The 15,082-nt window shown below is 34.1% G+C and overlaps 1 protein-coding gene, 1 long non-coding RNA gene and 2 pseudogenes across 3 annotated transcripts; 1 reads left to right on the top strand and 3 right to left on the bottom strand.

Annotated features, from left to right (window-relative positions):
- Positions 1–791: 791 nt before the first annotated feature.
- Positions 792–1,724, bottom strand: LOC104730888 (dehydration-responsive element-binding protein 1A pseudogene; annotated as a pseudogene).
- Positions 1,725–2,899: 1,175 nt separating this feature from the next.
- Positions 2,900–3,377, top strand: LOC104730887 (uncharacterized). The gene is made up of 2 exons (XR_002034588.2): positions 2,900–2,961; positions 3,054–3,377. It is a non-coding gene; the product is annotated as an uncharacterized LOC104730887 (long non-coding RNA).
- Positions 3,378–4,805: 1,428 nt separating this feature from the next.
- LOC104730886 (dehydration-responsive element-binding protein 1A) lies at positions 4,806–5,707 on the bottom strand. The gene has a single exon (XM_010450126.3). It carries the CDS (start codon positions 5,563–5,565, stop codon positions 4,909–4,911), a length of 657 nt encoding a protein of 218 aa, XP_010448428.1. The 5' UTR covers positions 5,566–5,707; the 3' UTR covers positions 4,806–4,908.
- Positions 5,708–10,871: 5,164 nt separating this feature from the next.
- Positions 10,872–11,810, bottom strand: LOC104730883 (dehydration-responsive element-binding protein 1B pseudogene; annotated as a pseudogene). Its single transcript, XR_015573609.1, has one exon. The product of XR_015573609.1 is annotated as a dehydration-responsive element-binding protein 1B pseudogene (transcript).
- Between the last annotated feature and the right edge of the window lie 3,272 nt (positions 11,811–15,082).

The raw sequence follows: 15,082 nt of genomic DNA, 5'->3' as shown, positions 1-15,082 counted from the left end.
GCAAGCAAGTACCCAAAAACTTCAATATTTTACCCAAGAGAGCCTCAGATCTTTTGCTATTTGTACAAGTGCTTACTGCTACTCACCAAAAAAAATATCCAGAGCCAAAGTGTAATGGACCGTTTTCTCTTTACAAAATTGAAACTTTTGTTATACCCATAAATATATGAATCCAATCCATACGTAGTGCTATAATTTCTTATATTTTTCTGCTATTTATTGAACTGTTAGAAACTTTTGTTTATTCAACTAGTTAATGGTCCATAAGTCGATGTGGAACATTTTGTATTTTACACAAAGTACCAAGAGCTTTAACTTTTTTTTTTTAAACATCTGCTTTGATTTAATTTGCTTGTAAGAGGTTATACAATGTAAGGCTGATACAATGAAGCTTGGAACATAGTAATGGAAATGATAAGTACCAAGAGCTTTAACTATTTTAGAAGTGGCTCGCATCTTTTGTTATTTGCAGAAAAATTCTAAAACTTTAGATATTCTATATAGTGCCAATAATTAATTATCTTATTTACAAAAACTGACGGAACTTTGGATATTTACCAAGCGTCCCTGACTTTTGTTATTTGCTAAAGCACCATAAACTGTTGCTATCAAGTATCAACCAATCTGGAACTTTGGATATTTACACAAGTGTCTATAACTTTGGATATTTAGTCACGGAAATGCCAGAATCATTTAACTTTTTACAGGTGAGCCCAAACTTTATGTTTTTACTTAATATTCTATGTTATTTTTTTATTTTTTGTTACGTATAAGGAGACCGAGATTATATATACTGCACTCAAAAACACTTTCATTTGAAAACATCCTTACTGAATCATTTACATTCGTTTTTCACACTACCCACAAAAACAAAGATCCGTTCTATAAAAGGATCTAAAATATAATACCAAAAACGGAACAAAAACAAAATAATAAAAATTTAATAACTCCATAGCGACAACAAGTCATCATCGCCGTCGACAACATAATTTTGATTCCATTGTACGGACGGCGGTGGTAAAAGCATCCCTTCGGCCATATTAGCCAACAAACGCGGCATCCCGAACATGTCCTCATCGTCCATATAAAACACATCGCTATGTTCCGGCGCTACGATAGCTTCCACCATCGTCTCCTCCATGTCAAAGCCATGATCAGTCGTCGTCGTCGTATCACACATATCATCTTGAAAAGCCAACGCAGCTTCAGCAGCCGCCTTCTGAATTTCCTTGGCGGATGTTGACTCCGGGATACGTAGCCGCCAAGCCGAGTCAGCGAAATTGAGACAACTGACCTACCACGGAGGGTTATGGCGGCGACGTCGTGAGCACGAGCTGCCATCTCGGCGGTTTGGAACGTTCCTAGCCAAATCCTAGTTTTCTTGTTTGGCTCTCTCAACTCAGACACCCACTTCCCTGAGTTTCTTTGACGAACTCCTCTGTAAACCGGGTGACGAGTCTCGCGAAACTTCTTCCGACCCGCTGGTTTCTTGGGACAGCTCGTTGCAAGCGTCGGAGAGTAATCTCCTCCGCCTGATGAAACCGAAGACTCGTAATCGGAGCCGCCAAACATTTCAGAGAAAGCAGAGAATGATGAGTTCATTGTTGGAAATTGGAATACTCTGTTTCAAATATATATATAAAAAAAAAAACTGGATAAGATTCTGAGTAGAGTATAACTAGAGAAGATCTATATCTCTTTTTTTCGTAATGTTTTTGATAAGAAAAAATAATATTTATTTCCTCTCTTATCCTATGTGGATTTTGTAGTCTGAAGATTTTTATAGAAAAGTTAGGAGTGAGAGCTTGCTTGTTTTATATTAACCCGATTGGCAAAGATATATTTTGCCTATTTGGATATATGTGGGGTCGTACACGGAGTTTCTGCTCCCGTGAATGAATGCCACGTTGATAAGACACAGCTAAGCTGATCCCACGGTTTTGTAATTGTTTAGACGGTTAATGGCTAAAAATACGCCGCGTGTCCTTTGACCCATTTTGGGGAAGTTTCTGACCTTCACTCGTTATATGCCTTTATGAGTTCTTTAATTTATGTATTGGATGAAATATGAATGTGTGGCTGATGTTTATTGTGTACGATAACCATTATTAAATATTACCTTTTTCTATTCATAGTCTCTCTTTTTATTAAAATAATGATAGAGGTAAAGATCTCTGAGTAACGAAACGAGATATTTTGAAATGCTCTTCTTCTTTATGTCTTATCTCCCTGGACATATAAATATCGTGCATTTGCAACTACTTCTAGAGAGTATGGTGAGACTATATATTTGTGTCCTAATATTTAGGGTCCGAATGTTAACAGCGGATTTGGTAGTGCGGAACTAATAATTTGATAGTGCGGTACGGTTCAACTGCGGTTCGTGCGGGATAAAAGTATTTGCGAGACAAGTGCGGTTTATGCAAAATAAGCGGTACATAATAATGTTTGATTGGTGAAAAAAACTATTAGCGGTATTGTTAATAAGAAATAATTTCAGTTGTTAATCAGAATTTTTTTAAAAATATATTTTTCTTTAAAATTAAAAATAATTTATGTTTTAAACATAATTAAATTGGATTCAATTTAATTTTTTTCTTATATGTTTTGTTCTTATAATTTTCAGATAATTATAAACTTTATATACCTAAGTTATTATGATGAATACATATTGCTAAATGAATTTTTAAAAAATCAATCATAAAGAATAAAAGCTTTAGATACCTAAACTGTATTTTTTAAGAAAAATTAAATATAAGTGAAAACTAAGAAAAATTACATTTAATCGGTTTACTGTTTACCAATCTAACATTGACCAGCTAAACCTGAAATTAAACCATTTACACCCAATTTCCTTTTTTTTGATCAAACCGTTTATAGCCAAATAAATAAAGAAATTATTTAATATCTGGTCAAGAGTGGAAAGGTGCTGCTGAACTCACTGCTTACAAAGCTGCTCAGGTTTTGATCTCATTTCTCCGATCTGCTTTCGTTTTGACTTGATTTTGTTTGATTTAGGTTTGTGAGATTTTGGCTTTGTTTTGGTTGTGCAGGACATTGCTAACTCTGAATTGGCTCCTACTCATCCGATTCGTCTTGGTCTCCTCTCCGCTCCGATCGGCAAAAACCAAGAGCCAAGTCCGATCTGCTTCATAATGAGAGCTTATAGTCTTTGATTATATCTGAATCGAGTTCATACCACAATTCTTTAGCCATTAAAATCACTAAATTCATCGTTGAATCGACTTGATGGTTTGGGTTGATTATTTTTTAGGTTTGTAAATTGTTTCTCCATGTATAAAATAAGTATTATTTTAATATTAAAAAAAAAACTGTACTGTGGTTTTCAGAAAAACGCTGGGTAAAAGAGGGTGGATGTTCAAAAGGCGGTCCAACACATGATCTGTAGGACAAATCCGCAAATCTTTAATTTTTTTTTTTTGTTGAAAAAACGCAAATTTGTTTAAAACTTGTTGATTGGTGGATGTTGTGCGGTTTTGAAGAAAAACAACTCAAATCCGCTTTTCCTTTGTTACCATTCACTACCTTAGTCAAAACAAATATTTACAACAGACAAAACTTTCATTACACATTATATTAATCGAATCTGGTAAGAGATCTTATAATTTCAATCTAGATTAAGGACAGAAATAGATAAAACACTGTTTAAGAATAGTCATAAAATAAATGACTATTTTAGAGGATTGATTAGGCTTGTAATTTGTAATTTTGTAATCAGATGAACTATAGGGAACCAGCTTAGGTATACATATAGGAGTATCATTTTGGAAAAACCCCTGGTAATTCTTCTCCATCAATTCGCTATTGGTATTGTAAGCTGTTTAGAGCAAATAATTTACCTCCGCCGGTTGTATATCTATATACTTTCGCCGAATAATCATATATATATGCACAAGTGGTAGTAGTGGATCTTAATCTTAATATAAGTAAGCTTAAGGTTACTTGACACTTATAAGTTATAAGAGGTGTTGTTTAACAAATTGAGGCGTAGGGACACCGGACATTGACGTTAATTATAAACTAAAGAAAAATAACTTGTTAAGGCAAGGATCAGACCGACCGATACAGAAGCTTATACATCACTCTCAAATCTCAATATAGTTTCTTTTTCTTTTTCTTTTTTTGTGCAAAAAACAATAGCTATAATAATATCTCAATTCTCAACAAACATCAATAAAAATATCTTCGCAATAAACGTTTCTGTCGTTACCTCTCACTATCAAGTCTTCCATCCCCCACGTTATTTGACATCTTCTGAGATATAAGACAAGGAGTGGTGGTGGGCGGAGAGAGTGGTAAGGTACACAAAACGACATAAATAAACTATAAATTAATTAATTAGTTGCTGAAATAGAAAGTAAAAAAAAACTTGAAAACGACGTGATATGGGTTACGGTACACCGCAGCGAGCCACGTAAGGAACCACTGAAAGGGGGGAAAGCTCCATTGCTCTTTTGTGGGACCTACCTTGCTGTTTTTGGTGTGTACGGACTACTAATGGAGGTTTTTGCTGAATCAGTTGTTTCGGTTTTATAGTCCAGTTTAGGAAACGTTGGACCAGATAATGTCTGAGACCTCTTTATTTTTTAATGTAATTGTTTAATTAGAGTTGTGTGATAATCCTTTGTTAATTTCAGATGTCTGCGTCATTTTTTTTTGTTGCTTCCGTCATTATTTGTATTCCTTATCCTATTCCAATTGTTGATTCAGATGAAATTTTTTTGATTCCAAAAGGTTACTTGCAATTAAGAAAAATCCAGCCAATACTTAGTCATTTACACTCGTTTCTCACAAAAATGAAGGATCCATTCCAAATAAGGATCCAAACTAAATAAAAATATCATAACACTAAAAATGGGGGATCATGAAAAAAAAAAAATAGAAGGTTTAATAACTCCAAAGAGACACATCATCATCGCCGTCGATACCATAATTGTGATTCCATTGTACGGAAGGCAGCGGCAAAAGCATCCCTTCGGCCATACTAGCTAACAAACTCGGCATCCCAAACATGGTCTCTTCATCAATATAAAACCCTTCGGTCTGTTCCGCCGTCACAATAGCTTCCACTAATGTTTCTTCCATGTCAAGGCCATGATCAGTCGTTGATTCACTCATCATCTCTTCCTGAAAAGCAAGCGCAGCTTCAGCGGCCGCCTTTTGGATTTCCTTGGCGCATGTTGACTTCGGTATTCTTAGCCGCCAAGCCGAGTCAGCGAAGTTTAGACAAGCGGATCGGCCACGGAGGGCTATAGCGGCGACGTCGTGAGCACGAGCTGCCATCTCTGCCGTTGGGAAAGTTCCGAGCCAAATCCTAGACTTCTTGTTTGGCTCTCTCACTTCACAAACCCACTTACCGGAGTTTCTCCGACGAACTCCTCTGTAAATTGGGTGACGGGTCTCACGAAACTTCTTCCTACCCGCTGGTTTCTTGGGACAGCTCGTCGCAAGCGTCGGAGAATAATCTCCTCCGCCTGATGAAACCGAAGACTCGTAATCGGAGCCGCCAAACATTTCAGAGAAAGCAGTGAATGATGAGTTCATTGTTTGGTATTACTCTGTTTCAAATAATCTGGATAAGGTTTATAAGTAGAGATAGTAACTAAAAAAGATCTCTGTTTTGTTAAAAATAAATTTCTCTTTCTCTCTCTTTTCTTGTCAGGTGTGATTCTTTTTTAAGTTTGTTGTAGTTAAAGAAAAGTTGGAGTGAGGAGCTTTATATTGGCCTTGAGACATTTAGATATTTTAGGGGCAAAACAGAGAAAGGCGATAACACGGAGTTTAATTGTGTCTCTGAGAACGCCACATGGATAAGACACAGCTAAGCAATCCCACGGTTCTGTTTTAATGAGTTGTTTAGGCTGTTACTCACTCACTGTCTGACATGTGTCCTGTGACCCTTCTTGACAAGACTTTTTTGACTCTTCACTCGTTTATTATTATACCTTTATGATTATGAGTTTTTTTAACCTCTCATCGTGTGAATGTGTGGCTGTTATGTATCTTGGTGTACTAACCGTTATATTCATTATTATATTCCTGAATGTAGAATTTGTCGTTAATTGTCACCCGTCCAATAGACATAAAATATCTGCATAACACGATATTCTTAGATGCTCTTTTTTATTTTATTTTGGTTTTTTTTTTCCCTTGACATTTTGTACATTGCAAATTCTTCTAGAATATGAATAGCAAGACTAGATATTTGTGTACAACAGTTAGCTAACTATATTTATAATAAAATATACAAAATTATATAATATAATGATTTCACTCGTTTAAAAATTAAATTGATCAAATTTGGTAATGAACATGTATGAAATAATGTCATGCTCATGCCAAAAAAAAGTGATAACCATTAGATAACCATATGGATTTTACTTGTGCGTTGAATGCACCTATAGTTGGACATCGTAAGACTTTCCTTGTATGAAGCTTTGAAAGTCTCTGATTTTTGTTTCAAGTCTGACATCCATGTCAGCGGTAAGAGTCTTCTAAACTCCAAAATACTATTTCTACCACAACCACCTAGACCTTTTGGTGGACAAAAGAATACTCCGGTATGATCAGTATACCATCGAACCAATTGGTCAGGTTCTTTTTTGTCCTCAGGATCAGAACTGGAGACCTGTTTTACAACACTCGTACAATGCATATATTCTTTCCTTTGTCTACATATTCCAACATTAACATATCAGCTCTTTGTCAGAGAGAACTTTTACGGATGTCTTCACAGTATTGTAAACACAGATCATAATTGCAATCTTGGGTTGGGCAGCCTTGGTGCAAATCAAAAATTGATGTTGAGCAGTAGCTACTGCAACACAAATGGTTCTCCGTAAGATCAAATTAAACTGAACTGAAAATCATAATTTCACAGCCTAGATTTAATCATATAATGAAGTAAGCCATAACATAGTTTTTTTATTACAAATATTTTGAAATGAGGCTGTGTTAAATGGTTTTTAAGATTGACTAAGAAGTGTACAAAGTTGTGAAATATGGTTTTATAAAAATTTAGATTTGTAATCGGTAAACTATAAGGAAGCTGAGATAGTATAAATTTGGGAAAACCCTAAATGGTTAACTAAATCATCATTATTTTATAGGCAACAGAAGTAATGACATCTCCAAAAATCTAAATTGAGTGATCTCCTTGTTTTTCTTTTTGGGATAGAAAATAGTTTTACATTGTAATCACTATAAATTATATACATTACGAAATTTGTAATTTTCTACTATAACTTTTAAAAGATGTTATGAAAGCTATGAAAATTGTATTTAGAATTTTAAGTATATATATATATATATATATTTTGGTTCCATAGAGACTTGAATTCAATTAAACTAAATAACATAACATTTTTATCAAATCGCAAAAAAAAATTAAACAGAAAAATTAATTGCATAATTAGTCATTTTTCTTTAATATTCTCTACATCATGCATTGACAAAAGGTGGGGTGTGTTGGATTTAGGAGACAAAATAGAAAAGTGTTTGAGTAAGTGACAAAAGAAGAATATAGCAACTAGCAAGCATGCAATAAAAGAACATTTTGCATTAACTTGATCACAATTCTCAACCTCCTCTCTCACTCTAAACTAGTTTCTCTCTCTCTCTCTTCTCTCTAGCTACTAATGGTGGCAAACTCCTCCTCCTTCAGGCACCACACCTCCTCACACGGAGGAGTTTCTTCCTCCTCTCTTATCTTATTTCCTTCACCAACACCTCTATCTTGGAGTTTCTTCCTCCTCTCTTCTCTTATTTCCTTCGCCAAGACCTCTATCTTGGAGGTTCTTCCTCCTCTCTTTTATTATTTCCTTCACCAACACCTTTACCTTGTGATCCTCTTCTCTTCAATTACTTCTCCTCTACCTTCCCTTACCGGAAAACTCGTTGCAAATCATGATGAGTTGAATTTCTCGTTCAGGTACTCCGGTAACCCTTTTGATCACATACTTATTTATTTGCTCCATTTGAATGTTTTATATCCAGTTATCCAATTATCAACACCTTTTTCTCATTACAATAGACAATCTAAAATCATGTGTTCGATCCATCTCTTCGCTATTGATTTAATAGTGATCTTGGTTAAGCAAAAAAAACACACACACACACACAATTTTGTAAAAGTAGACAATCAAGATTCATTTTGAAGTTAAAAAAAAAAAAACATATTACTCAATCGATTCATTCTGAAGTTCAAAAAAAAAAAAAAACATATTAATCAATCGATTTTATCTCGTACCCGGTATCCCTAATCAAATACTTCTCAAGTATAAAACTATAAAAGTAGTATAGTATATATTTTACGTACTAAAAGAAATAATTTTCCTTTTTATACACAAAAAATAAAATTTGAAGTACTCTGCCCAATGTCACATAAAAAATCATCTGCCGAATAATCGTTTGCGCAAGTGTTCTCTCTTACAACACAGTCAGCTTAATTGCTTAGGTTTTTCGTTGGCGTCAGCATGATTGATTGGTTACGTAAGTCTAACAGGTGTTTGGCAAAAGTAGCGTAGGAATATCCAGTTTAATAAACTAAACAAAAACATGTAAGTGAATTATTAAGCCAAGGATTAGACTGATACAATAATGCCTACAAAATATCTCAAATCTCAATAATACGTGTACCTAATATCTCAAGTCAAATCCAATAAGAGCTATATAATATCAACGTATGCCTAATATAGTTATATCCTCAAGTCAAATCCAATAGAGCTCTAAAATATCAGTATATATTATTATTCGCTTCCAAAAAACGTCTCCGTCGTTGGCCTATCACACTCACGACTCCCACGTTTTCTTAGATATTTTGGAGAAGCAAGACGACAAAGAGAGACATGGTCAAGAAATAAAACAACAAAATACTATTAATAGAAAATAGAAAGTAAAGGTTGAACTGACGTGACACGTGGTGCGAGACTCCACAGCGAGCCACGTAGAAGGTGGGCGAAGAGTGGAAGGTATTCAGGTAGGGACAGTGTATCCGCGGTGGAGCCACGATGTTAAGATTTTGATTGGCCCATGCGCTATCTTGTGGGGACTATCATCCTTTCTTTGGAATGTGGACTTATTTTAACATTTGGTTGTCGTACGGACATGTTATTTTCGGTTTAGTTGAATCGGTTTTTCTGTTTCAAACTCTATTTTAGGAAACGTTTTTTTAAAATCACATTCTTTAGCGGATTGGAATGGAATTTTTTGTAGCATTTTTGTTGGTAGATTCGACATGCCACTACTTTATGAATATTATTATGTAGCTTTTGGTAGCTAAAGCGTAAGTCTCTAAATCATTCACGGGGTATGTGTTGATATAACACAACGCCAATATAATCCACGTGTAATGATTATGGCCACACATTCTGCTTTGAAAGCAACTATTCGACTTTAAAATTTGGAAAAATGTTTGTCAGCTACTTGAAGTATACTCCAACACATAGCCACACATACAAACAATATAAATGTTTTCTTAACTACGTCAACTATTGTCATCACATAAGGACATCCATAAATAAATATAGGTTATGTGTACAACACCATAAACATTCAGTTCTGGTGGTTGGTTCGCCGGAATCCGGCATTGACCAGTGTTGACCGACATTGACCAGTTTTAACCGACATTGACCAGAGTTGACCGGCGTTGACCAGAAAATATATTCCAAAAAAAAAAAAGTTTATTTTTTCCTAAAAATAAGAATTTTTTTCATGTATTTTTGATAAATAAATAAATAAAGATAAATGATTTTTATAATTTACAAAAACAAAATATAACAACCAAAAGTTATACAACAAAATTTTATGTGTAGTAGATTTTTTCATAAAACTATAACAAATATATACCTTTTCCTTTTAACAATCATTTTTTTTTTGTATTTTCAAAGGTGGAGATTTTAAATATATCTTCTTTCTTTTTACTTATTTATAAGATTATGTCATTTAAAATATATCTAAGGCATTGCCAACTATTTTTTTGATTTTACAAAACCAACCTTTGATTTTACAAAATCAACTTTTGTTTTTTAAGTATCTTCTAGATATATGTCTTTCATGTAAATAAATACAATTTTCATTATTTTCTTCCTTTCTTTTTCTTATTAAAAATAAAGAAATAGTTGGCAATGTCTTGGATATATTTCAAATGACATAATCTTATAAATAAGTAAATATATATATATATATATATTTAAAATCCCCACCTTCGAAAATACAAAATAAAAAATGATTTTTGAAAAGAAAAGGTATATATTTGTTATAGTTTTATGAAAAAATCTACTATACATAAAATTTTGGTGGTATAGTTTTATTATATTATTTTTTTGTATATTTTATGTATTAACAACATTAGTTACTAAATATACCATAAATTTTGTTTGTCATATAATTTTTAATATTTTTTTGGTATATAATTGTCTTGTATTTTTTTGTAGTATAAATTTTTGTTGTTATATTTTATTTTTGTAAATTATACAAATAATTTATCTTTTTATTTATTTATCAAAAATACATGAAAACAAAAAAAAAATGTTATTTTTAGGAAAAAGAAAAAAAAAATATTTTTTTTTTCTGGTCAACGCTGGTTAAAACTGGTCAATGTCGGTCAACACTGGTCAATGCCGGATTCCGGTGAACCAACCACCAGAACTGAATGTTTATGGTGTTGTATACATAACCTATGTTTGTTTATGGATGTCCTTATGTGATGATAATAGTTGACGTAGTTAAGAAAACATTTATATTGTTTGTATGTGTGGCTATGTGTTGGGGTATACTTCAAGTAGCTGATAAACATTTTTCCATAAAATTTTTCTTGGGGGTTCAACATTTTAACTTATCTGAAACAAATCAGTAGAAAACGATTTCTTTGTATTGAATTATTTATTTTACACTCGTGTCACACAATACGTTACTTAACAAAACAAAAAAAAAACAGCAGCAGAGGATCCATTCTAAAAAAAGGATTTCAAGATTTTAAAAAGATGATAGCACAAACTGGAAATGAATTTCGGATTTTAATAACTCCATAGAGACATTTCAGCATCTCCCTCGCCGTCATAATTGTTATTCCATTGTACAGACGGCGGTGGCAAAAGCATACCTTCGGCCATATTAGCCAAGAAACTCGGCATCCCGAACATTGCCTCCTCGTCCATATAAAACGCTTCGCTCTGTTCTTCCGTTACTACAGCTTCCACAAACGTCTCCTCCATGTCAAGGCCATGATCAGTCGTCGTGATATCACTCTCATTTTGAAAAGCCAACGCAGCTTCAGCCGCCGCCTTCTGGATTTCCTTGGCGCAGGTAGACTCCGGGATTCGGAGCCGCCAAGCCGAGTCAGCGAAATTAAGACAGGCGGATCGGCCACGGAGGGCTATGGCAGCGACGTCGTGAGCACGAGCTGCCATCTCGGCGGTTTGGAATGTTCCTAGCCAAATCCTAGATTTCTTGTTTGGCTCTCTCACTTCACACACCCACTTACCAGAGTTTCTCCGACGAACTCCTCTGTAAATTGGGTGACGAGTTTCACGAAACTTCTTACGACCAGCTGGTTTCTTTGGACAACTCGCCGCCAGCGTCGGACAATAATCTCCGCCTGATGAAGCCGGAGACTCGTAACCGGAGCCAAACATTTCAGAGAATGAGTTCATTGTTGCAATACTCTGTTTGAAATAATCTGGATAAGGTTATTAGTAACTAAAAGATCTCTCTGTTTCTATTATTAGTAAAACATCTCTGTTTCGTTTAAAATATTTATTTTTTATATTTTCAGGTGGAATTAATGTTTGTAGTTAAAGAAAAGGTGGAGTGAGAGTTCGTCTTTATATTGGCCGGAGAGAATAGATATTTTATGGACAAAAATGAAAGAAGAACACGAAACTTCTGTCTCTGGGAATGCCACGAGTACAAAACACAAACTAAGCATTCCCACGGTTCTGTAAAAATGAGGTTTTCGGGTTTTACTCACTAAGAGTCTGACATGTGTCCTTTGACCTGTCTGAGAAGGCTTTTGACTCTTCTTCACTCGTTATATCCTTGTGTGGGTTTCCTATACCTTCTATTGTGTGAAATTGTGAATGTGTGTGTGGCACTGTGGTTGTTGTTTTGTGTAGTGTAGGACAACCAATTTATTAAATTATTAACTTCCATGAATAAACTTATTGTCACCCGACTACAAAATAATAGATAGTATAATAAGAATCTTATTATAAGATCCGTAAATGATATTTTATGTGTCTTGTTCTTGGACGTATTCTGCATTGCAACTAAATTGTGCGAGTACTCTAATTAGTTATCAAAAGGCCTACCTTACAAAGGGAAACGGCCGCATCCCCATGCTACGGTTCCCTACGGTCCGAATGGTATGAGTCTCAGATATTTATGTGATCATAATAATGTAAACAATTAAGAACATAATCATTCTTGATTTCATAATTAGATGAATAAAAATCGCTTGTCGGCATGTAACATCTCATATCAAAAAGTGTAATTATAATCATCAATCTTGATAGACGGATAGGACTGAGCATATAAATTTTAATACTGACCCAATAAGATAAAAAAACTCTTTAGCATGACAAAAAATTAACAAGCGACAATTAAATAGTGAATATTAGGAATAGGTGCTATAGAATAACAGTATAAAGAAAAGGGACAAAGATTGGTATGGTTTTTCCTTTTTGTGAATATTCATTCTATAGTAGTTCCTTAAGATTTTTATGGAAGTTATGAAATTTATACTTGAATATATGCGAGAACGCAAGTCAATAAACTAACGGTTTTTGGAGTTTCATCGCATAAATTAGTCAATTCTCTAGAATACGATTTCTACCTGACTGTGTATTGGCAAGTGGCGGGGTGTGTCGGGTTTGGGAGACAAAATGAACAAGTGTTTGAGTACGTGTCAAAAAGAGAATGTGGTCAACATGCAATAAAATCATTTTGCAGGCAATTGATGATCACAACCCTCAGCCTCGTTCCCACTTCAGACTAGTTCCTCTATTTCCTCTCTCTCTAATGGTGGTGACAAGCTTCTCCTCCTACAATTACCATCTCCACCGCTCCACCTCCGCCGGGAGCTTCTCACTTGGAGGAGTTTACCCCTCTCTCATCTTATTTCCTTCATCAACCACCACACCTATCTTCTGATTCTCTCCTCTTCAACTACCTCTCATCCACATTTATTGCCGAAAAACTTGTCGAAAACCACGGTGAGTTGAACTTCACGAGAAGATACTCCAGAAAACCTTTTTTGTTTCAAACTTATAGAGTTATATATCAGCTCCAATTGAGTGTTCTATATCCATTCATGGTATATCTATATATTTTTTTTTTTTTTTGGTCGGATGGTATATCTATATTTTCTTATACCCATTCATGGTATATATATATTTTTTCTTCACAATATATAACTTAATATGGTGATTCAAGTTCAAGATGTCAATTTTTTTTTTCTCTTTACAATATACAATTTTAAAATCATGTGTTTCCCCTTCACTTCGCCGCTTAGTTAATAATTCAAAAAAAGAAAAAATATATTTATTAAGCAGACAATTTAGATTACTTCTGAAGTCAAGATTAAAAACATGTTCTTGCAATTGTATTTTATCTCCAGTCAATGCTTCTTAAAGTACTAATTAAAGTAGTAAAAAAAAAACAACCTTCGGCCAAAGAATCATCTGCACAAAAATGAGGCTTAAGAATGTTTAACATGTGTTTGTGTAACAAAACTAGCGTAGCGACACAACAACTTGTGTTTGTGTAAGGGGCTGTTAAACCATCGACTATTTTAATAAACTAAATAAAAATATACTTATAACTTGATTAAGCGAAGGATTAGATTTAGACCGTCGAGTCGTCGACCGATACAATAATTAATACATCTATAAAATATCTTTTTTTTTTTTTTTTTTTTTTTTTTTTTTGCAGAGATCAAATTCCCTTAAATTAAATCAACTACAAAGTATCTCTCAAAATTTCAATAATAGCTATCAAATATCTTAAAAAAAAACAATAAAATATCTTCATAAAATATTCGTTTAGTAGAACCATCCCTGTGACATCGCACTCTCAAATCTCTCATCGGACGACAACGAGAGGGGAAAAGAGTGGTAAAAGAGCAGTAAACCACAAAATAAGTTTCTAGTGCAAAATAGAAAGTAAAGCTTGAAAGTGACATGAACGTGTTAAGGGAACTCGAGAGCGAGCCACGTATACGTACGCAGTGGCCAGTGGGGGGCAGTGAAGGGAAGGTAGGGACTAGGGACACTACTTTCCACGGTCGAACCACGGTTTCATGATTTCGACTCTCTTTCGTGGACCATCTTTCCGTTTTTGGTGTACGGATGATTTTAGTTGAGCTTTTACTGAATCAGTTGTTGCGGTTTTATACTCTATTTTAGGAAACATTTGTAGAAAAAAAAATATATTCTTTCTTTCTGTAGTGAATCTGACTGGAATTTTTGTTTTGTTTTGTTTTTTGGAGCTTTTTGTTGCTTAGATTCGAGACGACTCTAATTTATGTAATATTTTTTTGTAGCTTTTTGATGCTAAAGTGTAAGTCTGTAATTGAAAGAAGTTATGTATGATCAGATAGTATAATGCAGGGTTTGTAGCATATAATGGAAAGTCGAAACTTCGTTCTCATCCACGTGGTACTCTGATACTGTGACCACATATTCTGCCTTGAAAGCAACTTTTGAAATTATGTGAAGCAAGGAAGAAGAGGAAAACGAATTATTTGTATTAAAATACACTAGGATGTCGGTCCATGCGTTGTCGCACGGGAAAGTAAAAACTTGAAATGATTAACATTGTTAATTTTACATTTCAAGTAAAAAACGGAACAAAACATTTGTTGGATCAAAACATTGCAACTTTATATAAACAAAGAATAACAAAAACAAAAAGGTGTGAAATAAAAATGTGTAAAAATTATTAGATGTGATCTTTGAAACACTGAGGTACAACAAAAAGGTGTAAACATAGAGGTATGAAATAAAAAAGGTGTAAAAATAAATAGATGTGATTTTTGAAACATGGAGGTACAACAAAGAGATGC

Source organism: Camelina sativa, chromosome 12 (genome assembly GCF_030686135.1).
Source record: "Camelina sativa cultivar CO46 ecotype springtype chromosome 12, ASM3068613v1".
NCBI lineage: Eukaryota > Viridiplantae > Streptophyta > Magnoliopsida > Brassicales > Brassicaceae > Camelina > Camelina sativa.
This window is presented reverse-complemented; position numbering and strand designations above follow the sequence as displayed.